Genomic DNA, 27,906 nt, shown 5'->3' with positions numbered 1-27,906 from the left:
AAATGAATTCTGCTTCAAAGTAAATATTTAGGATATGACCTTATGAACAATTTACCGCCTACTTATTTTTCTAACTTTAATAAGCCCCTTAGATTCTTGTTTTTAAAACTGTGGGGAGGATCTGGGCTCTGCTCTGCACTACATGCAAGACTTAGAAGTGATTATTCAAACTTGTTGCCCTCTATTTTTCTGCTTATAGTTTTCCTTTTTTTCCTTTATAGACCTTTGAAAACCAGTTGAGTATCAGTATGAAATAATATATTGTCACTTATTTCTCATATACTAAACTAATTCTGGAGGCAAAGAATAATTCCCTCTGCTTTGGTTTGAGTGAATTTGAAGATAACTTCACAAAATTTAAATTCCAGCCTATGTATAGTTACTTGTTGCTGGCTGGCCAGCTTGGATTTCACAGACAACCTATATATGTTGTGCGTTTGCTCAGTACTAAGTAGTGCCAACTATCATTATTAAGCTGTTAAGCCACCTGTGAGCTGTTTAAATAATTGTTGACGTGCACATGGAATCATGTTCATGTTTTTGGCCTAAAGGTTTTAGTTATGGCAGTCAGATTTCTCAACTGTGCTTCTGAAGAAGAAACCAAAAAAAAAAAAATCAAAGAAATTCTCTATTCTGATGCTTTGTGGCAGCTTTGAAGTGCTTTTGTGTGCAGTTTTCCTATTTTGAAAATTGTCTTTTGCAGTTGTGTATATATAACTTGGAAGAATTCTTCAAAATAGCAGACTAGCAGAAGTCTGGTAGATGCTTTTTTCTCTCTTGTCACTGAAATAAGATTATTTTCAACTCTTCTGTAATAGTTGTGCTTTAAAGCCACTTCTGAATATTCAATGAAACTCAGATTTAATCTATGTAATTACTGTGACTTTTCATTTTAAGCAAATATGCACAGATGTCTAATTCCAAGTATTCAACCCAGAAATATTCTTGCACTGTAAGAATTCAAATAATTGCCAGTTTCCAGGCAACTTTCTGTCTCCTAAAAGTTGACTTGGAATAAAGAAAATGGCTTAACTGGTCATGTAGAACTGCAAGTAAAGAGCTGGATATTTGACTTTGTACCTACCAAAGCTACACTGTTCTGCTGTCTACGTTTGTGGCTCCTGGTCCCACTGCTTCTGCCCAGTGTCCCTGGTCCCTGCTGACTGCCCTCCCTCGGTGGCATCCTCCCTCATTTCTTCCACAAAGCTTCTGCTGCTGCACTTACTGCTCCTCTTTCTGCCTGTCTTTACACCTGATAAATATTAAAAGTCCACTTAATTATTTTCCTCTTCTCCTTCCCAGTGGATCGTATTGTGGGTCTGGATCAGGTCACCGGAATAACGGAGACAGCTTTTGGCTCCGCGTACAAGACCAAGAAGGGCATGTTTCGTACAGTTGGCCAACTCTACAAAGAATCTCTCACCAAGCTGATGGCAACACTGCGAAACACTAATCCCAACTTTGTTCGCTGCATCATTCCAAATCATGAAAAGAGGGTATGTCCTACAGACCACTCCTCTCATTCTTTCTCTTTATTAGAGTTTTTACATGTATTTTAAGTTAGATGTGCTGTCTGTCTGCCTTTTGAAATCAGAAGCCAGGTTTCACAAAGTTTTCACACTGATTAAACACCTTCACAGTATTCCCTTACATCACCTTGTTTAGACAGTTCATAGAATCACAGTGTGTCCTGAGCTGGAAGGGACCCCCAAGGATCATGGAGTCCAGCTCCTGTCCCTGCACAGGACACCCCACAGGTCACCCCGTGTGTCTGAGCACGTTGTCCAGTCTCTCCTTGAACACTGTCAGGCTGGGGCCGTGACACCTCCCTGGGGAGCCTGTTCAGTGTCCAGCACCTCTGGGGGAAGAACCTTTTCCTCATGTCCCACTGACCCTCCCCTGGCACATCTTCTGCCGTTCCCTGGGCTCTGTCACTGTCACAGAGAGAAGAGAATCATGAAATGTCCAACTAGACAGTTGACTTTGTAGAGGGTCACCTGAAGAACTACATTTTTTCATGAATACAAATTCAAATACTAAAAATCATGCTTGTTTTGTTTTTCCAGGCTGGAAAATTGGATCCACATCTGGTTCTAGATCAGCTTCGTTGCAACGGTGTTTTAGAAGGAATAAGGATTTGTCGGCAAGGATTTCCAAACAGGATAGTGTTCCAGGAATTTAGGCAGAGGTAACAGCAGGAGCAGTATCTTGAGTTTTTATGAAAGAAAATTTCTTGTTAAATAATTGTAGATGCTCCCTCACCACCCAACTCAACCCACCTGGAAGAAAGTCCAAAACAATTTGTGAGGTCTTCAAGTGGCTTGAACTTGAAGCAGTTAAATGCTGCAGGTTTATTCTAAAAACAGTAGTGAAGGGGAAAACAACTTAAAATGGACCTGTGGAAAAACCTTCTGGAGAAATTCTTTAGCTGTGCACTTGGTTTTATGATGATGTAGCTTATTGTTGATTGTGAAGGTGTTATTTCTTTGACTTAAAGGTATGAGATCCTTACTCCTAATGCAATTCCGAAAGGTTTTATGGATGGCAAGCAAGCTTGTGAGCGCATGGTAAGTATTTATACCTATATATTGCTAAAGTATTGTAAAGCTGAAACAAAAGTTGTCCTTTCTTTGATGTAAAAACAATGTACTTGCCTGTCCATTAGATCCGAGCATTAGAGCTGGACCCCAACTTATACAGAATTGGACAGAGCAAAATCTTTTTCCGTGCTGGTGTCTTGGCACACTTAGAAGAAGAGCGAGATCTGAAGATCACAGACATTATCATCTTCTTCCAGGCAGTCTGCAGAGGATACCTGGCTAGGAAGTATGTATGGTCTTCTGGTTTGATTTTTCCCTTGTTCATCTTAAGTCTCTTTGATACGGGGCTATGCATTAAAACTTCCGTTTTCTTAAGAAAGTGTCTTGCCTGATAAACCGTAGTTGTATCCAGGGTAAACAGGTGATTTTTTTACCCAAAATTAAGAATTTGTGCCTCCATTCCTTAGCGATATCTCCTTTCTTAATCCTTGTGCCTTGTTTATGATACAGCTAGTGGCTGCAAAAAAAACGAATCTCTTTCTGCTCCACTGAGTTCTTAGGGATGCTCTGGAAAGCTGCTTTTTTTTTTTTTTTTAATTAAAGGACATTTCAGTGTCTAATCCAGGCTGATTTTATCTTTTTCACAAAAACATCTGTTAAACATAAGAACAAATAGCATTTGTAATTATTGTTTTGAAAAGGGTGAATCCAGCTCTTGTTCTGCCTCTTCATATAAGGAATGAGTTCTCATAAATCAGTGCAGTTGCTGAAACTTCAAAATAAGCCTATTTATGGTGTGCATGTTGTAGTGTTGGGTAACCTAAAAATTAAAAACACGGACAGATGCTCAGCTGTATTTAACATGAAATGTTTTGCTCTCTTTTCAGGGCCTTTGCAAAGAAACAGCAGCAACTGAGCGCACTGAAAATCCTGCAGAGGAATTGTGCTGCGTATTTGAAGCTCAGGCACTGGCAGTGGTGGAGAGTCTTTACAAAGGTTCGTTACATTCTGTCACTTTGACTCTTGTAAATAGGTTGATGCATGTTCTCAGTTGTTTACTTCAAATCTTTGCAGGTGAAGCCTCTTCTTCAGGTCACTCGTCAAGAAGAAGAACTTCAAGCCAAGGACGAGGAGCTAATGAAGGTGAAAGAAAAACAGACAAAAGTGGAGGCAGAACTTGAGGAAATGGAAAGGAAACATCAACAGGTTTGTGCCCAAGATTGGGTTTTGATATATAGACTGTATATTGTGCTGTATCCTGTGTGAGGGAGCCATGCTGGGGAGACGCTTGTGAGCAAAAGCTTGGTGAAGCAGTAGAGCCAGCTCCTTTCATGCTCTGCTGAAATCTGGATAGGAAGATGAGCTATTCTTCCAAGAATGCAGAAACATCATGTTAATGAAACTTTTTTTTTGGCCTTTCCCAGTTTATAGGAGAGTTTCAGTAGCAGTGTGACTTTGCTTTTCGGATGTTTTTTCAGGGTTGAATACCTCTGTGGTGTAAGTGTGCTGATTAAGACATAGGGAAGCAATTAGGACAGTTATTAGACAAAACTGAAAATGAATTTGTGCTGATAAGTAACATTGATATCAATTTAAAAAACAGCTGAAACAGCATCAGTAAAGATAGATGTGTATTTATCACTCTGGTAACGTTGAAACATGATAGAACTGGGGTGGATATCTGGAATGGCAATAGCATAGTTCCTACAGATGAAAGGGCTGGAGGCAGGGCCTGAGGAGGACACTGCCTTTGTCTTGGTTGGGGAAAAAGGAAACTGAGGGGAGAAATCATGGCTCTGCAGCTTCCCAGGGACGGGAAGGGGAGAGGGAGGTGCTGAGCTCTTTTCCCTGGGATCCCATGACGGGACACATGGAAATGGTTCAAAGTTGCATCCGGGGAGGTTCAGACTGGATATTAGGAAGCATTTTGTTATGAAGAGGGTGAGAAAACACTGGAACAGACTTCCTAGAGAGGTAGTTGATGCCCCATGTTTGTCAGTGTTTAAAAGACGTTTGGACAATGCCCTTAAATCATGGAATCATTTTGGTTGGAAGAAGCCTTCAAGATCATTGAGTCCGACCATTAACCCACCCCTGGCACTGCCCCATGTCCTGAGAACCTCCTGTCCGTCTGTCCAACCCTCCAGGGCTGGTGACTCCACCACTGCCCTGGGCAGCCTGTTCCAATGCCCCACAGCCCTTTGGGGAACAAATTGTTCCCCAGATCCAACCTCAACCTCCCCTGGCGCAACTTGAGGCCGTTTCCTCTGCTCCTGGCGCTTGTTCCTGGGGAGCAGAGCCCGACCCCCCTGGCTCCAAGCTCCTTTCAGGCAGTTCAGAGATCAGAAGGTCTCCCCTCAGCTCCTGTTCTCAGCTGAACCCCCCAGGTCCCTCAGCCGCTCCCATCACACTTGTGCTCCGGCCCCTCACCAGCTCCGTTCCCTTCTCTCCACTCGCTCCAGCACCTCAAGTAACTTTGCACCTGTTGTATGTATAATGTCTCATGAAAGAGTCTGAAATTCATTTTCACTACTTTACTACCTTTTGTGTATATTTGCAGCTTCTAGAAGAGAAGAACATTCTTGCCGAGCAACTCCAGGCTGAGACGGAGCTCTTTGCAGAAGCTGAGGAGATGAGGGCACGCCTGGCTGCCAAAAAACAAGAGCTGGAAGAAATTCTTCATGATTTGGAATCCAGGGTTGAAGAGGAAGAGGAAAGAAACCAAATATTGCAGAATGAGAAAAAGAAAATGCAGGGCCATATTCAGGTACACCTCTTGGTAACTAGAAATGGAAAAGCATGTGGACAGGACAGTTAGGGATGGGAAACCTCCCTCAGCATCTCAGTGGTGCGGAGGGATTCAGCTCCTTAGCACCATGTGTGGAATAAAATAATTTTTTCTTTTTTGTTTTTTTCTCGTGTTGGGGGTGTTTTAGCTTGTTCTGGTCACCAGGCATGGGAGGGTGAGGAAAGAAAAAGAAAAGCCCAAATACCCTGTCGGTAGCTATAGCGTATGTGGGTAGTGTCCCAGGCACTGAGCACTTGTGAGAGGGGGGGAACTGGGAACGGCTGCGTGGAGCTCACCTGTTCCGTTCTAGAAACAAAGACTGATGGGATGATGTCACCTATGAGAGAAATGTTCCTTTTTGAGTGAAATCCAGTTAATATCATTAAATAATATTCCTTCCTTGGCATTTATGAAACTAAGACAACTTCACCTCCTCAAAGTTACTTGGGCTTTTTTGTGTTGTGAAAATCAGATTGTTTAGATGCTTCCTGTTGGATACCCAGGGACCTTGAAAAAGGGAATACTGAAGAACTTATCTGGGTTTTTCTTTAAGTATTTAAGGTACTTGAAGGGGAAATAAACCCCACATTACACAGCCCTTGATGCCTTTTAATAAGTGTCCATTAATGTGTGGCTGAGAATTTTATTTGAAACCATGAATTAATAGAAGCACAATACGTGATTACTTTATCTAAATCATTTCAGCTGTAATATTGAGATCTAGAGTCACACTGAAATCAGGAGACCTGTCTCCTGTGGCATCTCTTGCCAGACACCTGCACTTTGACGCCATTCGGATGCAGTATTTCACGAACCATTTGACATAAGGCCTGATCTGGTTTGGTTGTCATTAAGCAGATTTTTTTCTTTTATGTTCAGAATTATGAAGGTGAAAGACCTTGATGACGCGTGTTTCCTACACAGCATATTGAAGCTAAAACTGAAATAAAGCACAAAAAACTCCATGTGTGTCACACGGTCCTTAATTTCATTACCAGATCATTGATACTGTAAATGCATCCAACAAAGTGAGTGCATTATTAGTGCCAGGGCAGGTGGCTTTTCAAAATAATACTTTTTTGTTTACCAGGTTGAAAAAAAAATCCACGTGGGTAACCTGGAAAATGCACAGATGCAATTTCTTTTCTTCGCAGGACCTAGAGGAACAGCTTGATGAGGAGGAGGGAGCTCGACAGAAGTTGCAGCTTGAAAAAGTGACAGCTGAAGCTAAGATCAAAAAGATGGAGGAAGAGATCCTACTGTTGGAGGACCAAAATTCCAAATTTTTGAAGGTGAGACCACTGTGCGTGGTAAGGGAGGTGTTTGCTGGTTTGCGTTCTTGCCGGTTCCATGAGTTTTTGAAGTCTAAGAGCTGGAAACAGTGGTTTATCATAGCTGCCATTGTTCTTTGCAAAATATACTGGTGTTACTTGGCTTAGATGTGTGGCCTGGATTTCCAAAAGCAAATTCTGTCCTAAAACTAGGACTCCCATGTGTTAAATTCCAAGTCTCACTTTCTTGGAAAATAAACATTCATGTTTCTATACTATTCCAACTGATGCCTAATATTGACAGGTCAGTCACTTAAAATCTGCATTAATATGCTGTATGAGACCTCTGTACAAATTTTGTATATTCAGTTAGTTGTGCTGCTTAGAGACTCTTCAAACTGTATTTTTCTTAACTAGGAAAAGAAGCTGATGGAGGATCGAATTGCTGAATGTACTTCTCAGCTGGCTGAAGAAGAAGAAAAAGCCAAAAATTTGGCCAAACTCAAGAACAAGCAGGAAATGATGATCACTGATCTGGAAGGTTTGTTCTTACTACATCTGCCTATTAACAGCTTGGACATCATGCTAGAGTGGGATGTAGATACCTTAACAGCCATTATTTTTATCTGAACTTTGAAAGAAATTTGTGTCGCTTGCAAGACTTGTTGCATTTGGCTGCTCACTCCTATGTTTAACTTGTTAGTTTTTCATTTTTGAGAATCCGTTTCATTGATAGAGGCACGCAGAAATTCATGTTGTTGCGTGAATCTCCCAGTACCAGGCCAAAACTTCAGTCTCCTAGGAAGTTCCTACACTTTTCTATAGTAACACATTAGAACAAAGTATTTCTGGAGGAATGTTAATAGTCATTCATTAAGCTTCTAATATTTTTAAAATAAGCAAATCTGTATTGTTTTGCTTTTCTTCATATTTTGTTTATCTAAAACAATTCAATTTCTTTGGCCATTTATTTCTGATTGTTTTGCCTGTGTTGTCACAGGCTAATGTAGCGCTATATGTAACATTCCTTGATTTTTATGTTGTGGGGTTTTTTTCATTACTCATGACCATAAATAGCTATTGTGCAACACTAATAAACTGCCAAGTCAAAGTTGCAAAATATAAGGCAAAGTTTCTCTCTGTGTCCTAATTTGGAAATAGTTTTTTCTCTTACTGTATTATGGCTTCTCTTGCTGCATATTTTAAAACTGATGTGCTTATGGAAAAATATCAAAATTTTATCTATATAAGAAGGTATGGAACTAATAAGGGTAGTAGATACTTGATATACCTTTTATTTAAAAATCATATTCAGAGCCCTTAAGATGGGCATAAGTAAGATATACTCACTGGAAAATAATGCTTGAGTAGTTGTGTGCTTAAATCAGGACTGGCATTTCTGAAGATACTTGACAGATGGGTTCGGTTATGGTGCCATTCCAAGACTGATGACCTTAGAAATGGAAATTAAAACTTAAATATAAGGCATGCCATTTCTTGGCTAGTAAAGCACAGTAAAATGATATTTACTCTTGGAGATGATTCAAGAAGCCCTTAAGGTCTGTCTGCTATGGTCTTGGCACTGCCAGGCGCTGAAATTAAAAAACAAACACACACACACAAAGACAAACAAAACAAACAAACAAAAAACCAAAACAAAACAAAAAGAAAAACTAATTCAGTTTACTATGAACTTTCTCAATTGTAAAATTGTGTCTTATAACACTGTTCTGTCACTGAGCAGAATTACAACATAAAAACAGAGGGAAAAGTGCCTTTTTTAAAACTTTTTTAAATGAGGAACTGTTTAGAGAAAAACAATGTTACTCTAGATTGTTTGGAAAATTGCAAACAGCCCAGAGTGTCTCTAAGAGATGGGTCTTGAACATGATGTCCAGAAGCTGCCTTAGGAAGCGTGTGAGAGAAGTGTCTGCACTGAGGATCCACCAAGTATTGAACGAGTTTATGCAAATGCATTTAGAATTGGGCTAAAGCTTTGCTGAGCACCTGTGTTGTGGCAAAATTTTCAGGTGACTTAACTGTATGGCCTACCTGCTAACAGTAAGCAATGCAACCAGTCACTATCGGAGTCAGATAACAGGCAGATCAAGTAAATGCATTTTATCACCATGGCACTGATAACTGGGTGGTTTTCACAAAGAAATACCTTACTGCAGGAGTATCTTGGGTACACAAATTCCTGGAAGTTTCAGGGCTGCAAAGTCTTGCTGAATACCAATGGGATGCAAGTTAGTGGCACAGATACTTGCAAAAACAGTTTATCCGTGTTTTTTTTAACCTATACTGTTTTCCAGTAGACCTTTTGGAGTCTAGTCTAGCCCTTCCAACACCATTCAAAGCATCATTTTTCCAGTCCGTAGTTGATCTTCATTTTTTAATCTTGATGTATGTGCTTATCTGGCCTAGCAGCTCAAACTGCTTTTCCATTAGATCCCACTCCTTATTTTCTGTTATGTTTTTAGTTATGTTTCTGTTCCCTTATTTGAAACTTTTTTTTTCCTCCAGTCATAATTTTTTTTTCATGACTTTCCATGTAAATCATACAGTTCTACTTTGCTACTTCACCTTTCCTGGTCAGTCTTCCAACTGCAGATAGGAGAAAGAATCGAAACAATATAAATTAAACTTCCCACCCTTCCTGCCACCCCATGGCCCTGCCCCTGAACCTTCTAGAGATGACAAGAGAAAAAATTGCATATAAATACAATGCTTCGCTTCCGTAGAGCGCTTAAAAAAGGAGGAGAAGACCCGTCAAGAATTAGAAAAAGCTAAAAGAAAACTTGATGGTGAAACAACAGACCTACAGGACCAAATAGCTGAGCTGCAAGCCCAGATTGAAGAACTGAAGATCCAGCTGACCAAGAAAGAGGAGGAGCTGCAGGCTGCTCTTGCCAGGTCAGCGCACATCGGGGCTCACAGCTGCGGAACCTGCTTTCCCAAACAGAATTTCAGTTGGCTGCAGACATATCAGAACTGGGAATGATAAAGCAGAAGCCAGTTCACGTTTGTACTAGAGCACCTCTAGACAGCTATGCTGTGTGTAGACATGGAAAAGGAAAAGGAATTCAGTGTGTTATCAGCATCCTTGCTCTGTGAAACTGTAAGAAAAGAAGTTTTGCCAGGGTATAATAGTGTTTGGCTCTGGAAGCTTTTTTAGTCTCCCAGTGTTCAGCCTCAGGAGGTAAAAAGCATGTAATTCTCAGTGAGCCTTCTTAATAGAGTACTCACAGTGGCTGGATGAGAGATCGGCCATGAGCCAGCCACATGTGCTGGCAGCCCAGGGGCCAATTGTATCTTGGACTGCAACACAAGGAGTGTGAGCAGCAGGTGGAGGGAGGGGATCCTGCCCCTGCACCCTGCTCTGGTGAGCCCCCCTGCAGTGCTGGTCCAGCTCTGGGTCCTCAGCACAGGACACACGTGGAGAGGGGCCAGAGAAGCCCCAGAAATGATCCGAGGCTGGAACAGCTCTGCTGGAAGGACAGGCTGAGAGAGTTCGGGTGTTCAGCTGCAGAAGAGAAGCTTCAGGGAGACCTTATTGTGGCTTTTCTGTACTTAAAAGGGGACAATAAGAAAGATGGGGACAGACATTTTAGCTGGGCCTGTTGTGATGAGACAAGGGGTGATGGTTTCAAACTAAATGAGGAGATTTGAGGCTGGACATGAGGAAGGAATTGTTGGCCCTGAGGGTGGTGAGAGCCTGGCCCAGGTTGGCCAGAGAGGTGGTGGCTGAACCATCCCTGGAGACATCCCAGGCCAGGCTGGACGGGGCTCTGAGCAACCTGAGCTGGTGAAGATGTCCCTGCTCATGGCGGGGGTTGAACTTTGAAGGTCCCTTCCAACCCAAACAATTCTATGATTAAGATTTCTGTGGTGATCTTGCAGTCATATGTTAGAAAATAAACACTTTTTGTATTTTTTGAGTTATGATCTATAATTTTTCAGGAAGAGAAAATTGTACAGAATATGCATTTTTTGGACAGTGGTGAGATTGTGGGAGTGGTAGGGCAAAGGGACCTGGGGGTCCTGAGGACAGCAGGATGACCATGAGCCAGCACTGGGCCCTTGTGGCCAGGAAGCCAATGGGACCTGGGGTGGGTTAGAAGGGGGTGGTCAGTAGGTCAGAGAGGTTCTCCTGCCCCTCTGCTCTGCCCTGGGGAGACCACACCTGGAATCTTGTGTCCAGTTGTGGCCCCTCAGTTCCAGCAGGACAGGGAACTGCTGGAGAGAGTCCAGCGCAGCCACCAAGATGCTGCAGGGAGTGGAGCATCTCCCGTGTGAGGAAAGGCTGAGGGAGCTGGGGCTCTGGAGCTGGAGAAGAGGGGACTGAGGGGTGACCTTATTAATGTTTACAGATATATAAAGGGTGAGTGTCAGGAGGATGAAGCCAGGATCTTCTCGGTGACAACCAGTGATGGGACAAGGGATAATGGGTACAAACTGGAACACAGGAGGTTCCACTTAAATTTGAGAAGAAACTTCTTCTCAGTGAGGGTGGCAGAGCCTGGCCCAGGCTGCCCAGGGAGGTTGTGGAGTCTCCTTCTGTGCAGACATTCCAACCCGCCTGGACACCTTCCTGTGTAACCTCATCTGGGTGTTCCTGCTCCATGGGGGGATTGCACTGGATGAGCTTTCCAGGTCCCTTCCAACCCCTGACATCCTGGGATTCTGTGATCTACAAAATTAGAATACTTGAATATAAACTTGAAAGCATGGTCATTCTGATAGCACATCTCTAGTACCTGGGGCAATGTGCCTGTCAGGATCTTGAGAATAACAGCAGTAGTGGTTTTCTATCTGAAGTTTTAGGTCTGTTTTATTATAGCGGAAAAGTTAAGATATCATTTATGTACATAATTTAAATAACGGTAGACTGTTATGAGAATAGATCTGAAGCTCTGAAATATCATTAACTGTTGTGCCTCCGTTTAACAGAGGTGATGAAGAAGCAGTTCAGAAAAACAATGCACTGAAAGTGATAAGAGAGTTGCAGGCTCAAATTGCAGAACTCCAGGAAGATCTGGAATCTGAGAAGGCATCACGCAACAAGGCAGAAAAGCAGAAAAGAGATTTAAGTGAAGAGTTGGAGGCTTTAAAAACTGAACTGGAAGATACCTTGGATACCACTGCAGCACAGCAAGAGCTGAGGTACAATCACATGGTTGTGTAGGAATGTACCATTAAAATTCATCTTTGATTTCCAAAAGACTAAAATGTTGATTTTTGATAACTCTTGGTGGTTCCTCTAGGACAAAACGAGAGCAGGAGGTGGCCGAGCTGAAGAAAGCAATTGAAGAGGAAACCAAAAACCATGAAGCACAGATCCAGGAAATCAGGCAGCGGCATGCTACTGCCCTGGAAGAGCTCTCTGAACAACTGGAACAGGCCAAAAGGGTGAGAAGAAATCAAATCACAGAAATACACTTTTCTGCTTCAGGACTTTTTATAAGTAATATAACTGTTGTGGTCCCTTTCGCTGACATCTGCAGAGCTAAGTTGCAATTGCTACTCAATCAAATACATCATGCTGGTTTGAATATATCGCAACTATTAGTCTTGGCATCTGAAAAGTATTCATTAGACTTGGAAACAATGCACCTAGAGATAAATAATGCAGTACTTTGGTAGGAATTCTTCAGCAGCCCACATGCTTATTTGGTGAAAAGCAGTTCTCTACATGCACGACCTACAGAATGCTTCCAAAGAAGGTAACTAGTGTCAGTGCTCACAAGTAACAAACTGTGAGTGCAGGTTGTGTACAGGTCCTTCCAGCCACTTTTAACTTCGTGCTTGTGCTATAACCTCCAGTGCTTGGTATCTGTTGAGCTTCTTGCCAGTCTGCACAGCTGCATTTTGTTCTCTGGTAACCACTGGCGGCACGGGCAGGAGGAGACGCACCTGGACAGAATTGTTCCTACTACTGTAGTTTCAGTGTCTTGTTCAAAAGTAAAATTATTCTAGCACTGCCAAAAAAACAACAAAAAAGTATCTTTAGTTAGTGAAATTATAGTTTTGGTCGTTCACAAATGTATGCATGGACAGTTTATATACCATAGTAATGTTTTTACATAGGGAATACTTCACATGCTTCCTTAGTTTAAAATACTAAGTGAGAAATGTAGTAGTTGAAGCTGGTGGAAGTTATAGGTTATTCACCTGAAGATTTTATGCATGTCTTCTGTTCCTTATTCATTAAATATTCTCAATAGGAGCATGACAAGATGCAAAAATACCCTGCAATCTTAAACAAAGGTCCTGTGATAAGGTGATGTCAGTTCTGATATAGTAAGAATGGTACTTTAAACATCCCTTATGCCAATTATTAGTTTTTAAAAACCTTTTTGACAAGTGTCGGTGCAGTGGTGAAAAATACTTTGTTACGCACTTCCAGGCTGCTATGTCTACTAAAATCAGGGCAGCTTTAGTTGATATCTTTCCTTTTGTTTCTGGGAGATGAGCCATGCTCATCGGTTCATGGGCACATTCCTACCTCCTTGCAGTGCCGCTCCAACAGTCACAGTATCACAGTATGTTTGGGATTGGAAGGGATCTCAAAAGATCATCCAGTCCAATCCCCCTGCTGGAGCAGGAACACCCAGGTGAGGTCGCACAGGAACATGTCCAGGTGGGTTTGAATGTCTCCAGGGAAGGAGACTCCACAACCCCCTGGGCAGCCTGTTCCAGTGTCTGTCACCCTTACTGAGAAGAAGTTTCTTCTCAAATTTAAGTGGAACCTCTTGTGTTCCAGCTTGATCCCATTACCCCTTGTCCTATCGTTTGCCACTGAGAAGAGCCTGGCTCCATCCTCATGGCACTCACCCTTTATATATTTATAAACATTAATAAGGTCACCCCTCAGTCTCCTCGTCTCCAAACTAAAGAGCCCCAGCTCCCTCAGCCTTTCTTCATAAGGGAGATGCTCCACTCCCTTAATCATCTTTATTGCCCTACGCTGGACCCTCTCCAGCAGTTCCCTGTCCTTCTGGAACTGAGGGGCCCAGAACTGGACACAATATTCCAGATGTGGTCTCACCAGGCGGAGTAGAGGGGCAGGAGAACCTCTCTCGATCTACTGACCACCCCCTTGTAATACACCCCAGGATGCCATTGGCCTTCCTGGCCACAAGAGCACAGTGCTGGCTCATGGTCATCCTGTTGTCCACCAGGACCCCCAGGTCCCTTTCCCCTACACTGCTCTCTAATATGGAATTTCCCAGCCTATACTGGAACCTGGGGTCATTTCACAGTACTGACATCTCAGATTGTGTTGAATTCATAGAAATATCTTCTGGTCCTCACTCTTACCTGTGATATCTGAGAGTGGAATAACTTGCATTAATGTAGTTTTTTGGCTAACATACACAGAATTTTACGTGGCAGCATTTTAAACACTCCCTATTTACAACTTGCTGAGCACTTGTTTTATCTTTGAACTTGTAAACCCAATTTGCTGGATTAAATATTTTTAGCAGAAAACTTTATTGACATGTAACAGAGTGCTGAATTTCTTTCCTGTTGTTTTTCCTAGTTTAAAGCCAACCTTGAAAAAAACAAGCAAGGCCTAGAGTCCGACAACAAGGAGTTAGCCTGTGAGGTGAAGGTCCTGCAGCAGGTGAAGGCAGAGTCTGAACATAAGAGGAAGAAGCTTGATGCTCAGGTGCAAGAGCTGACTGCAAAGGTCACGGAAGGAGAAAGACTGAGGGTGGAACTGGCAGAGAGAGCGAACAAGCTGCAGGTAAGGATCTATAGAAGTCATAGAATCACAATCATTTTGGCTGGAAGAGACCCTCAAGATCCTCGAATCCAACCATTAACCCACCCCTGTCACTGCCCCATGTCCCTTGGAAATGGTCAGGAGGAATGACTTTCAAAGTTGCAACTGGGTCTGTAGCTGATGTGGGAGGTGATTTCAGTCTTGCACTCTCATGTTTGAGGGGCTTAATTTGGTGATGTGCCTCAGGTGGAGACAACTGGACAGCCATGACATTAATCCTGAGCTTTTTGGACAATGAGAATTATAGCGGTTTGTAAGTACATGGTTTCCCATCCTAGAGACCAAATCCTGTTGGAGGCTCTACTGACAGCTGGCCTGCAGGTTTTTGGCTTGGATGTTGGAATTGGGTTGAACTCATTTGTAGGTGTGAGCAAAATTGTACTGATGGATGATGGCCACAGATTGCCTTTTGTGCTTCAAAATTGGGAGCCTGACAGATGGGGATTGCAAGTAAAGGCTTTCTGAGAAATGTAGAACATGGGTAAAGTGCAGTCAGGGCTGACTTTTAAACCACAGCAATGGGTACTTTAGGTAAATTAAGCCAAAGTGCTTTAAGAAGGGAATGGCCCACTTCTTTTTGGGCAAAGCTTTCAGGCAGGCTCTCACTGTATATACAAGTAGCATAGCCTAAAATAGCAAGAGTTGGCACCTGGCAGAAATCCGTTCTCTTGCAGTGATGCTTTAAACCCAGCTGCCACCCTGATATTCCCTGAATTAATGGTCCTCGAAAATAGATGGTCCTAAAATTAAATATAGCATTTGAATATGAATGCAGATATTGGAACATGCTCTGCTAAATATCAAGCCTAACTCTTGTTGTGTTATGCCCTAAAGTTCAAGATTGACATCCAACTTCAAGTTTCTAACTAAACTTCAGTATTTTTAGCTTGTTGTATCTCTGCACTGGCTTCTGTTGTTGCCTTGCCACATCTGGAATTTGTTGAGGTTTGATGTTCTGCAGTCCCAGCTCCCGGTGGGATGCAGGCATGGCTGTAGTCAGCCACACGCCGTTACCTTTCGACTCCTTCCTTTTCAGAACGAGTTGGATAATGTCTCAAGTCTCCTGGAAGAAGCAGAGAAGAAAAGCATCAAGTTTGCCAAAGATGCGGCTAGTTTGGAATCTCAGCTTCAGGATACACAGGTGTGTGTGCAGGGAAGCCTGAACTTTGCACTGAAGCTTTCTTCCTCATTGAAATGCGAACTGCATAACAGAAGCTATGTTTTCATTCGTGGTTTGGAAAGTCCCTTGGGTAGAAGCTGTATTTCCTATTGAAGCCAGTAGTGAAATGCAGTGTATATTGACTGCTCAGCTGAGTGTGGAGCCAATTTTTCATTATTTAAGATTCACTGCTTGCTAGACTGTAGGCTTTCCGTTTGTCTTTTATTTCTTTGTCTCTGTGGGAGATAAGTATTAAGTCAAAAACACCTTTCCAAGTAGAATATTAATGTAAATAAGGTCCTTGGGGTATATGAAAGGCATGAGGGACAATACTCTCTTTTACTGACGGTTTAAGTTCTTCAAACTGCCGGTGTTTGGAGTTAAATAATGCAGCTTTGTGCGTGTATTCATCAATTAATCAATTAATCAATTAATTCCCTGTATAAAAATGCTAATGGTGACTACTTGAATAATGTTAATCACAATTGGAGAGCTCTGTGAACAGGATGGGTGGTTACACCTTTCGTTAGTTTCTGTTATGACAGAAGTTTCCACTGCTTAAGTACAGCTATCTTTAAACTGACTTTACATTCACACAATGCAGCAAGACTTGGAAACTTGCTGCCATTGCAGGATTTGCTGCTATATATTCTTCCCACGTGGTTTAAAATAGGGACTCTATCTGCTTATCTGGGAGAAGAAAAGTAAATTTTGAAGGTGACTTCTATACTTGTTTAAAGATGGAAAAGTATCCTCCACTAACTTGTAGAACAGACAGTGGCATGGACTCCCTGATCAGAAATACACTTTATAAAGGCTTAAGTGTGCCCATAATGAGTGATCAGTGGCTTTTTGAAGACTCAGATGTTTTCATAAGCATGTCCTTGTACAAAAATATTCTAAGAAAAATTATCAAACCTGAAACTCCATATAGAGTAATGGAGGATGGGAGCCTGAGGCCACAGATAACACACACTGAACCAAACTGAACTTGGAATGTGCCTGTTGGTGTAACAGGAGCTGCTGCAGGAAGAAACGCGCCAGAAACTCAACCTGAGCAGTAGGATCAGGCAGCTGGAGGAGGAGAAGAACAACCTGCAAGAACAGCAGGAGGAGGAAGAGGAGGCCAGAAAGAACTTGGAAAAGCAGATGCTCGCCTTGCAGTCTCAGGTAAGCTGTTGGAAACGATAGGACTCCGTAAGACCTACGCGTTCCAGGTGAGATGAACTGGTGTCCCAAACATCTTGCAAAAATGTCATGTAATTTGCACATGTACTAGACCAGATTTTGGAATCAATTTTCCTGTGGTCTTTCTCCATTGCAATCATTACTAGTAGAACCAGCTGTAGTGGGCTGGGTTTTGCCCTACTTGGTATCCTACTAGCTCACAATTTTTGTGTTACTTTAGCAATAACATCTATTTTTGGTTTTGTATTTTGGACCTGATGCCTTTCTTTCCTTCTCCTGATGCGCTAAGGAACATTATTTTCTTTTATTAAATCTCAGTTGGCTGATGCTAAGAAAAAGGTAGATGATGACTTGGGAACCATTGAAGGCTTGGAGGAAAATAAGAAGAAATTATTGAAGGACATGGAGTCCTTAAGCCAGCGCCTAGAGGAGAAGGCAATGGCTTACGACAAACTGGAAAAGACAAAGAATCGCCTGCAGCAAGAGCTGGATGACTTGATGGTGGATCTAGATCATCAGCGCCAGATTGTTTCTAACTTGGAGAAAAAGCAGAAGAAGTTTGATCAGGTAGTCTAGTTTCCTGTCATCTTGCTGCTGTGATTTTTAAATGACATCTTGTTTATATTGTTACTACACTAAGGAGCCTGGAGAAACTGGTTATTGATAAACCTTTTGTGAGCAGCTTTGCCATTGTTAAGAGTGATCTCTCACTTATAATTTCAGTGAGCTAAATGCCAGCTTTGAGTCTTGTTAGACCAAGTAATCAGCTCTTTATGTACAACAAGGAAATTATATTGGAACAAAAACTTAAGAGTATTATTGTAATGTGAAGACTAAAAGATAGCAATAATATAGAACTTACGTAATCCTTATTAGTAGCTTGCTTTCCTCATGTCATCCCAGAGTAGCTGTAGCTGGTTTCTTACTAGCACTTTGATCAAGACTGAGAGACTGGACAGCAATTACACTTCAAGCATTAACCACTTCATTGACTGAAACACCTGAGGCAGGAAGGACCCGATTATAGAACTTAGGAGATGGATTAATTATTTCTTATGTTCAGATGCTGGCGGAAGAAAAGAACATCTCTGCCAGATATGCAGAGGAAAGAGATCGTGCGGAAGCAGAAGCAAGGGAGAAGGAAACCAAAGCTCTGTCTTTGGCTCGGGCTTTGGAAGAAGCCCTGGAAGCTAAGGAAGAATTTGAAAGACAAAACAAACAGTTGCGTGCAGATATGGAAGACTTAATGAGTTCTAAAGATGATGTGGGCAAAAATGTAAGTACGTTTCCACATTTTGTTTTGTTATATACTGCATAGGCAATAACATAGGAAAACTGCCTGGTTGGAGAAGTATATTTGATACAAAAATATGTTTTGAAGCTGATTTATAGCTCAAATTTCTGGAGGAATTAAAGCTCAGAATAAGGGGTTCTTTAATAACATCGAGCCACTTCAAAAGATGTGAAGACCTGAAGCTGCTTGGCCATTAGTCATAATGGCAGCTGCAACTCGATTTAAGAGCTTGTCTCACTACTAATTTTTTCTGTGACATTACACAGCTCATCTCTCCTGTCATCTGTGTAGCTGTTTGTTTGGTTCTCTAATACAGGCTTAGAGATGCTGTTCTGCCTGCTCTAATTCATTGTCCAATTCTGAGTATCACAAAATGTAGTGTGCAAGTTCATATAATGTCTTATTTTGCTGTTAAAAAATGCTGACGTTGAGATACCTGAGGCAGAGGGTCTGATTAATGTTTGTGGCTTAGGTCCATGAGCTGGAGAAGTCAAAGAGAACTTTAGAGCAACAGGTTGAAGAGATGAGGACTCAGCTGGAGGAACTGGAAGATGAACTGCAGGCCACAGAAGATGCGAAGCTTCGTTTGGAGGTGAACATGCAAGCTATGAAAGCCCAGTTTGAGAGAGATCTGCAAGCCAGAGATGAACAGAACGAAGAAAAAAAGCGGATGCTGGTGAAACAAGTATGTCTGCTTTGCTCAACGTCATAGCGAGAGGGGCGTGAGGTTCTTTTGCCAGAGCTCTGTAGCTACAGTGATAACTTTCTACCAGAAAAATAAAATTCTTTACTTAAAGATCTTGTCTTGTAGAAATCCCAAGCACTAATCTTTGCAAGAATAGGTCTTGTTGAGGACAGACCACTGTCAGCTAGGCGTTAGTTCTCTGAAAACACTCCACGTGCAAGCAGTGGTTGGGCTGTTGCTGTGCGGGTGTGTTTCAAGGACAGGGATTTGTTATTTGGACTTTCAAGCCCATTTCATTTGATGTACAGGAGCAAATCCATGGATGCTGAGATAAACTGTAATTAAGTGAACGGCTTCCTAAATTGAAATTGTGGCACATTCCAGGTTTGCCCGAGTTGAGAATTCTAGTAACACAAAGCAGATCAGAAGAGACCCAAGAAATGCCTTTAAAATTTCATGCTTTGAAAAGATGGGTCTAAATCAAGATTAAGCTTTGAGAAAAAAATACCAAATATTTCAAGATTTATCACAAGAAAACAAAAATATAAAATTACTAAGAATCAGCGATATAGAGATCTTTTAGAAATAAGCATGGGCCTGAAGGGCTTTTGAAGTTCACTGCAATGCAAAATTGCTGTTATCTTGCACTGGACTAGAGCTCTTGGACCCCGCATGAGGAGGGAGCCTTGTTTCAAAACAGAATATATTCTTTCCTGTTGGTAACCTGGGGCATTTCTGGCTCAGCTTTATTTTTGTGTAAGTTTGGCTTAATTCATGTTGGCTTATTTTGGGGAAGGAAAAATAAGGTAGTTGGTGTATAATTGCTGGTAGCGTGGCTGTTTGAAAGCAAATTATTTCTTTTTCTTTTTTTTTTTTTCCTGGAGAAAATGAGATGATTCTATTTCTTATTTTCTTCTTAATGGTTCAATCAGAATTAGCGACATCTGCCCCAGAGCGACACCTAAGCGTGAACGGATGTGCTAGGGAAGAAGCTGATCACTAAGCAGCTGAACAGATGAAATGGAAATGCTTCAGTTGCCGAGTTGTTGTCTTAATTTTCCTTTTTCTCAGCTCAGAGATCTCTGCTTCCAATTTGTGGGTTTGTTTTTGCCATCTACAGCCTCTGCCCGTGTAGCTTGTGTTCTGTAGTCTTTTCCAATCGAGTCATGTTAATTCTGCAAAGGCCTTTTGGAGTCATTGACCATTCTCTTAGGATTTTGTTTGCTCCGTTCCCGGAACTGAGCCTGTTAAATGCCTTGATTTCCCAGGTGCGAGAGCTGGAGGCAGAACTGGAAGACGAGCGCAAACAGAGAGCTCTGGCCGTGGCGGCCAAGAAGAAGATGGAGATGGACCTGAAAGACCTGGAAGGTCAGATAGAAACTGCCAACAAGGCTCGAGATGAAGCAATCAAACAGCTCCGTAAGCTCCAGGTAGGCACAGCTCACCTGTATAAGGATTTACTGAGTGTTGCTTTCCAGGCTGCATTTTTTAAATTTATGGTTGGTTGTGTCTTTGAATTTACTGACTTGAGCTTGGCTGTTGCTCACTGCTGCTTCCTCAAGTCACACTTCTTAAGGCATCTTCAGCCAAAAATTCTCCAGAGAAAAAGGAGGAGTCAATTTTAGCTGCTTTTAAAAAACTCCAAGATGCTCATTCCCAGAAAAACATTCAACATTTGGTAGGGTTCAGTTTTGCCAATAATCTTCAGTGCCATGGCCCAAAACTGCAGGAGCATGAGGCCGTGGCAAAACCGTGTAAAGCACATAACAAATTAAATTGCCTTTCTGCCCTGTCCACTTTATTCTTGGGCAATCATGCTTCAAATCCTCCTCTGGCTGAATGAGGGCAGCTCTGGGCTGAGGGGGGAGTGCAAATCAAAGCAAAAAATGCTGGTTCTCAGCAGCACCCACCTCTCCAGTGCAAGGGGATGGGACACCCCATCTCTGGGCACTTCCATCCAAGCACCTGAAATAAGTGACCAGTGGATTATAAAGATGCGTTTCTCCAACTTCCTTACTCCTTCAGCATCTCAAACTTGTGCAGGTTAAGATCTCGGTCTGTGTTAACGGCGTTTCCCAAGGGAAGCGTCGCTTTGTGCTGCTGGGTGTGCAGAACAGTGCCTCCTGGTACTTCTGCATGGAGAACACTTTATTACCTTGCATACTTGCAACAAGTTTTTGGTGAATTTAAGTACATTTTTTATAAGTCATTGCAAGAGCTTTATTTTTCCATCAGTTTTGTGACAAATGTGAGCAGCTCTTCAGTGCAGTTGTTTGCTACAAGAAACAGACTGGATAAATGAAGTGAAGTCTTACAATGTGATATTTCTGGCAAGGAACTGGGCGATGGAAAGATGAGAAAATGAAGTTTCACTATGAAAATAAGAACTGAAAATGCATTTAAGTTGAATGAATCCACTTTGGGAGGAAGGCCTTACCTCTTAAGAGCCAAACTACTTCAAAGCTACTAAAAAATGTTGTGATTGTCCTAATGCAGCAAGGCTTTTTTCTTTCCTCTGCTTGCCACCAACAGGCTCAGATGAAAGATTACCAGCGGGAGCTGGAAGAAGCCCGCGCGTCCAGAGATGAGATCTTCACGCAGTCCAAAGAGAGTGAAAAGAAGCTCAAAGGTCTCGAAGCAGAAATACTCCAGCTCCAAGAGGTGAGATTGAAATCCAAGAAATTGGTTTTTCATCCTAGAGTGCGGTGAAGATCAGCGAATAAAAAAGGTAAAAAGCAAACTCATGAGTCGAACAGAGAAATGGGAACCAGGAGAAGCTTCTCTTCTGCCCCACCACCCCAGATCACTAGTGAACTCTTTATGGCTTTGTAGGAATCATTCTGGTAGTCTGGACTTCATTTCTGTATTGAGTAGCAGGAAAGCTTTACTGCTGCTTCAACAGACTTGAGGCGTTGCTCAAGTCTGCAAAGTGGTTCGAGAGCCTCTGTAAGGTGCAGAGCACGGTGTCAGGACTAAAACTGGTTATTGGAAATATATAAAAACCCAACTATCTCCCCAGTACCTCAGTGGAACATTTAAGTCTGTGGAGATTTGTCTGTCTGCCCTCTCAGGTCCTCATCCCTTTCTCTTGCGGGCATGTGTGCCCTCGTTGTTGGCGATTTATGTAAGAGCTCTAGGTCCTGCTACATGTCCCTTATCTCCTGTTGTCTCCTTGATCTGCCTCAGGGTCAGACATCAGCAGAATTGCTTTGTGTGAGAGACTTGCCTCCGTTTTGTCCTGTATTTGCTGCAGATCAAAGTCTGGAGCAATTACTCTGATTTCACTACATTTACTGTTGGAGCTTTTGCAGATAACCTATCTTTTACTAGAGCTTCTCCATGTCATGCTTTTGTGGACTTCAAACTTGTCGGTCCTGCACTTGCAGTGCATGTAGTTGTCCTCTTAGCAAATTCCTGGGTGTTTCTACGCTTTGTGCGGATTTATAATATTAATTCAGTGCTGTTTATACTGTTATGCTAAAGCTTTTATTTTCTATACGTGCATTCATGCTGTGTGCTCTGTAAGAACCTAAAAAATTCACTTAATTTAGTGCCCGCTTTACACTGAATGTGTGTGTTAGTGTGTGACAGAATGGTTTTCTCCTGCTGTTTGTGGCCTGGATGTTACTGATCTTCACAGATTTTTTTGCCTTAACTTTGTGCACGGAACACTTCAGGGACAGGGAGAAGTAAATCCATTGTAGTTGTGTGTGGAAGTTAAGGGGTGAAATATCAGGATGCTGTGTCCTGCTTCTACAGCTGTTGCTTTTGCTTATCCATTAAAAGACCTTGGGGATATCACTTAATCTCCCAGTAGTTATTAGAAGGCTGAATTGTTTGCAGAAGTTTGGAGATTCCTAGTGCTGTAACAAATCTTTCCCTAAACCTTCCTAGGAGTTCGCTGCGTCCGAAAGAGCCCGTCGTCACGCTGAGCAGGAGAGGGATGAGCTGGCTGATGAGATCGCAAACAGCGCTTCAGGAAAGTGAGTCGTCAAATGTATTAATTGTCCATCTGAAGAACTTGAGGCACTAGCTGCTGTAGTTCTGGATAGTCTGCTTGCAAATTCTGTATTGACCTTTGTTCACGATAAAAGTTCCATGTTGTTATGTGGAGAACTGGTGACACAGTAGCTACTCATGGTAATTTGCAATGCCTAAAGTATCAGAAGCAAACCAGCCAGCAGCTAGAACTTGTCTTGACCCAAATATTCCCTTTCTAGGTCAGCGCTGCTGGATGAGAAGCGCCGGCTGGAAGCTCGAATTGCACAGTTGGAGGAAGAGCTGGAGGAAGAGCAGAGCAACATGGAGCTTCTCAACGAACGGTTCCGAAAGACCACGCTGCAGGTGAACCCACTGTTGGCACTTTTGGAGGGGCAGTTTGTGTGTTAGTGTGCGGTTACGTGGAGGCACTGAACAGCACCAAGTGATCTACTCTTCTCCTCTGAAAGGTTGACACGCTTAATTCAGAGCTGGCTGGGGAGCGGAGCGCTGCCCAGAAGAGTGAGAATGCGCGGCAGCAGCTGGAGAGGCAGAACAAAGAGCTGAAAGCCAAACTGCAGGAACTGGAGGGGTCTGTGAAGTCAAAGTTCAAGGCAACGATTTCTACTCTAGAAGCCAAGATTGTGCAGCTAGAAGAACAGCTGGAGCAGGAAGCCAAGTAAGGAAAAATTCTGTTTGCCCTGTCAGTTGAAAGTCTGAAACCTCTGTGCTTTAAGTTGTTGTAGGGATGAAATGTGAGCTTACAGCACAGACATCGGGGATTATTATCTAGAAACCTTCTGTTTTGAGGGACACATTTAATGAGACAGCTGTAAAGTAACTGGGAGGTTCAGAATCGGTTTGTGCCTGAAACCGCTGAATTAACTCTTGAAGGTGGATATGTTAACTGGCAATGCCGGGATCCACAAGGTGCTGCCGAAGTTTCTTGAGACAAGGCGAAACATCCCCTTGAGACACCTGGTCCCTGGGTAGAGGAAGCAAGCTGACCAGTTTAGCTGTGGCAGCATGGGTCAGTGGGGATGAATCCTGTGCTCTGCAGAATTCTCTCCTTGCTTTCTAGGTCCTCCAAGTAGTTTTTGATCTTTTAGCTATCTCTCCCAGAATCTGAAGGAGGCCTGGCTTTTATCACCATCTTCACTCTTTTTGTGCTTTTGGCTCCGCAAGAGCAGCGATAGCTGTAAAGCTGCTTTGTTCAGTCTCATTGTGAAAAAGCACCTTCTTATCCCTCTTTTTAGCCTGCACTATGTGCTGCTCCAGGGTAACATTTCATGTGTGCAAAGCTGCATCCCAGCTGAGCAGCAGCGCATCAAAGCTGCATGCGTTCTGTTGGCGGAGACAGGCGTGATAAGAGGACTCGAGTATCAGTTACACAGCGAGGCGAGAGCCTTTTGGAAAGGACAGGTCTCGTGTTCCTCGCCTTCAACTACTGGGACAAATAATGGCCAAACAATGTCTTTTGGTTATTCTAGGGAAAGAGCAGCTGCGAACAAACTGGTCCGTCGTACAGAGAAGAAATTGAAAGAAGTCTTCATGCAGGTGGAGGATGAGCGTCGACATGCAGACCAGTACAAGGAGCAGGTAGGTGTAGGGGCTGAGTTTTTGAGGCCTGTTTCTTGGAAAAAACTAAGAAAGCTATACTTTGTGTAGAAAGGGCTTGTTAAGAAGCACGTTAGCAAAAAGAGCTAAGGTCATCTGCCTTGATAACTAAACTGGTAGAGCAGTTCTCAGCAATCAAACCCCCGGTGCTGGCTCTGGTGTGATGGGCTGCTCCATGTCCTGCTCTCCCAGCCGCAGATCTGTTGTTCCAGGAGCGCAGGCTGGTGTCTGCAGCGGGTCTGAGGGTTCTTCTCCCTCTGGGCGGGTGGGGAGGACGGGAGCCTGAGCTCACCCGGAACTGGGGCTGCGGCTGTCGGGTGCGATCCTGAGCACCTGCTTCGGTGTTTTAGATGGAAAAGGCGAACGCCAGAATGAAGCAGCTCAAACGCCAGCTGGAAGAGGCTGAAGAAGAGGCCACACGCGCAAATGCTTCCCGACGTAAACTACAGCGTGAGCTGGACGATGCCACAGAGGCCAATGAGGGCCTGAGCCGGGAGGTCAGCACCCTGAAGAACAGGCTACGGTGAGTGGTGGCGGCGGGCGGGGGTTTCCCCAAGCCCCTGTGTCCCCACAGCCGGTCTGTGTAACACGGCCCTGGGGAGCTCCCAGGTGTGGAACTGCAGAAGCAGAGCTGCTGGCGTTAGGGGATGGGTCAGACTGGAGCCCACTGGGAACTGCTGACTGAGCCTGGCGGTGGTAACAAGGAAGATGACGGACCACAAGGTTATTCCTGACAACTCTTGAGCCTGGACTTTTTGGAGCTCGTGTTGGCAGGTTCCCTGGGCCTGTCAGTTCAGTGCAGCTGTAGGTGAACACAGCAGAGACAGCTCAGTTGTGCTTTCCCGTGGCTGGTAGATTCCTTGTTTCCTGACCCACCTGGTGGGAGCATTCCAGACTTTCCTTGAGTTCTGTCAGAGATCAGGGTCTGTATCGAGTGCGGGTGGGAGTCAGCAATGGTGAGGCTGTGGCACAACAAAAACCATCTCAGCAGGGAGAGCGGCTGAGCTGGTGGGCTTGGAGGAAGGGAGAACAGGGTGCAGTGCAGCACTTTGCAAACCAGCAGCCGGTGTTGGTTTGGGTTGTGTTTGGTTTTTTTGTTTGTTTTTGTTGTTGTCTGTGGGGTTTTTTTCTTTTTTAGTGAACCCACTCTGTTTAGTGCTTGGTCTGTGCTTGGTGCTTGCACAGACAATATTTTAAGTGACTTGGGACTTGCCAGATTAAGGTGATTCCTAAGCAGGGATACCAGAGCACCGGAAGGTGTTTGCACGCAGCGCGCTGACCCCTTGGTCAGAGCGGAGGTTTCAAAACTCCACATGTGAAATTGCCCCCGGGGGGCTGGGAACTGAGCTGCCACTTTCCCTGGGACATGAGTGGGGACTTCCAGGGGTGGCCACCAGTGCGGAGACTGGGCTGCAAGGTGTGACATGTTGGCGCTCACTGTCTGCTCCTTGTTTGCAGGAGAGGGGGCCCCATCACCTTCTCCTCGAGCCGCTCCGGGAGACGCCAGCTGCACATCGAAGGGGCCTCTCTGGAGCTCTCGGATGACGACGCGGAGAGCAAAGGCAGCGACGTGAACGAAGCGCAGCCGGCCCCTGCCGAGTAGAGCCCCGTCACACCGTTTGCATGCAGAGACCTGTACACAACAATCGGCAGGACGAGGGGATGTTCCCGACCACCGAACTGCCTTGTGGCCCTAAACCTGCCTTATGGAACGTCGGCATGCTACAAGGTTATTGTCATAGGTCAGCTATGTCTTAAGGCTCTCCAGCCTCACCATATGTACCCTGCTTCAGATATAGGTACAACTGCTTTTTTTATATATCGTAAACAAAATGAGATCATCTCTGTTCAGTGCATCTCTTTTCCAGATACTCATTGTAAAGCCATCTTCTAAAGCATCATGTGAAGGATGAAACTTTTTTTTATCAATCCAGAAACTTCATTCCCAGAGGGCAGGTGGTTGGGACAGGCCCATTGTCACGACTATGCATGCTGTGTCAGTCAGACATCCTTCCATTTCTGCTGTGCTCAGGCGGCCCTGGGCTGTGGCGAGTCTGTTGGATCATTGAAGACCAAACCGCACCTGTATCTCTCTTTTCTCCTAATTGTTGTGATCCGCACACAATCAGTGAGTGAACTGTGAAAAAAAGGCCTTGGGAAGTGTTAGAGGGAAATGTAGGGATGAGTGAGTTAGTGTCCATTTTTAACCTGAAATATCATTTTGAAGTGTTCTTGGCACCTGCACCACCAGTTTAGTGTTCATGCAGTACAGGCAAACTGGGACAGAGTCACCGTTCCTCGTCTATACAGCTGCTGCTGCCATGCCCCACAGATCTCTGTATATATTCAGGCTGGTATAATGTGAACACCAGTGGGAAATAAACATACACAACAGGCTAAATTAATTTATTACTTTATGGCTGAGTCAGTCTTCAGGACATGAAGCTGAGCAGCTGCACCGAGAGCCGAGGCTTTGGCAGCAGCTCAGCAGCCAGCCTGGTGTCCCTGGTGTCAGCGGGCAGGGCAGCGTGGGCGCAGGGGAGCCCGTGTTGCAGGGCTCAGCGCTGGGGTTGCCTGCCTGCGAGTTAACATGCCAGTGGATGTGAATCCTTTTTTTTTTTTCTGTTGTTTTGTTGTTGTTTTGGTTGTTGTTTTTTTTTTTTTAACTATTTTGAACAGTATTACAGCAAGTAGTTAGTGTTCTTTTTGTTTAAATAGCTGAAAAACTGACATTACAGAAAGTGCCTTAGACACTACAGTACTAAGACAATGTTACATATATAATTTGCCTATATAACAATGATTTAATGTATTAATTTTGACTGTGCTTCATATCATGTACCTCTCTAGTCCAAGTGGTATTACTGATATTAGTGACAATGAATCAGTGTTAACTAGGAAACTTCCTCTGCCACATCCTCAAAAACCATGGATTTCCTTTTTTGGTTAAAAGCTTTAACATCTGTCACAAAGGTTTTGTTGTGTGTGTTTGGATATTTTTAATCAAACTGGCTGTTGACCACCAGGCATCTGACTGCAGATATCTTGTTTTCTTGTATACCCATATTTCTAGACAATGATTTTTGTAAGACAATAAATTTATTCATGATAGATGTGGCCGCCTGCTCTGTTTACTTACCGGAAGAGCTATCTCCTGAGGCTGGCATTGACCTTAATAAACAAGAATATGACTGGAAGCTGCCTTTTCCCTTCTTCCTCTTTTGTTTGCGTGGGGGGTTTCTTGTTTTCATTTTGACCTAAATAGAGCAGGAATGGCTGGGGCAGGGCTGAGCCTTTGCCCCCTAAGGGCAGCTCAGGAGCTGCAGCACAGCCCTGTTTCTGCCCTTACCCGGCAGAAAGGAGGGGAGTCAGGAACCTGAGTGTGTTAAAAAGGTGATGAGGGAAGAGAAGGGGAGTGGAGAGCAGGGCCTGGGGGCTCCATTGCTGCCCCAGGCTCTTCCCCAACTCCCACCTGGACGCAGCGGAGCTGTCAGAGGCTGGAGCGGAGGCTGCAGCCGGGGATGGTGTTTGCTCAGCCCTGGGTCCAGCAGCAGCTCTTCCTCAGCTGGAATGAAGCAGCAAAGCTCTGAGGGT

The 27,906-nt window shown here is 43.6% G+C and overlaps 1 protein-coding gene across 1 annotated transcript in view; it reads left to right on the top strand.

Annotated features, from left to right (window-relative positions):
• Nucleotides 1-27,509, top strand: part of MYH10 (myosin heavy chain 10) — a 97,584-nt gene extending 70,075 nt beyond the window's left edge. The window contains exons 16-41 of the mRNA XM_082067385.1: nt 1,303-1,496; nt 2,067-2,188; nt 2,498-2,567; nt 2,666-2,826; nt 3,428-3,536; nt 3,615-3,746; nt 5,101-5,307; nt 6,483-6,620; nt 7,017-7,140; nt 9,344-9,515; nt 11,553-11,765; nt 11,867-12,011; nt 14,146-14,352; nt 15,428-15,532; nt 16,568-16,720; nt 17,057-17,305; nt 17,802-18,014; nt 18,505-18,717; nt 19,986-20,147; nt 21,250-21,378; nt 22,612-22,700; nt 22,938-23,061; nt 23,166-23,374; nt 24,186-24,294; nt 24,663-24,835; nt 25,771-27,509. Coding sequence (XP_081923511.1) covers nt 1,303-1,496; nt 2,067-2,188; nt 2,498-2,567; nt 2,666-2,826; nt 3,428-3,536; nt 3,615-3,746; nt 5,101-5,307; nt 6,483-6,620; nt 7,017-7,140; nt 9,344-9,515; nt 11,553-11,765; nt 11,867-12,011; nt 14,146-14,352; nt 15,428-15,532; nt 16,568-16,720; nt 17,057-17,305; nt 17,802-18,014; nt 18,505-18,717; nt 19,986-20,147; nt 21,250-21,378; nt 22,612-22,700; nt 22,938-23,061; nt 23,166-23,374; nt 24,186-24,294; nt 24,663-24,835; nt 25,771-25,915 — 4,067 coding nt within the window. The 3' untranslated portion in view covers nt 25,916-27,509. The remainder of the gene's footprint in view (nt 1-1,302; nt 1,497-2,066; nt 2,189-2,497; nt 2,568-2,665; nt 2,827-3,427; nt 3,537-3,614; nt 3,747-5,100; nt 5,308-6,482; nt 6,621-7,016; nt 7,141-9,343; nt 9,516-11,552; nt 11,766-11,866; nt 12,012-14,145; nt 14,353-15,427; nt 15,533-16,567; nt 16,721-17,056; nt 17,306-17,801; nt 18,015-18,504; nt 18,718-19,985; nt 20,148-21,249; nt 21,379-22,611; nt 22,701-22,937; nt 23,062-23,165; nt 23,375-24,185; nt 24,295-24,662; nt 24,836-25,770) is intronic.
• The last annotated feature ends 397 nt before the right edge of the window (nt 27,510-27,906 follow it).

The sequence above is a fragment of the Streptopelia decaocto genome (genome assembly GCF_964273445.1).
Source record: "Streptopelia decaocto genome assembly, chromosome: 16".
Classification (NCBI taxonomy): Eukaryota; Metazoa; Chordata; class Aves; order Columbiformes; family Columbidae; genus Streptopelia; species Streptopelia decaocto.
The sequence above is the reverse complement of the archived record's forward strand: the minus strand, read 5'-3'. Positions and strand labels throughout refer to the sequence as shown.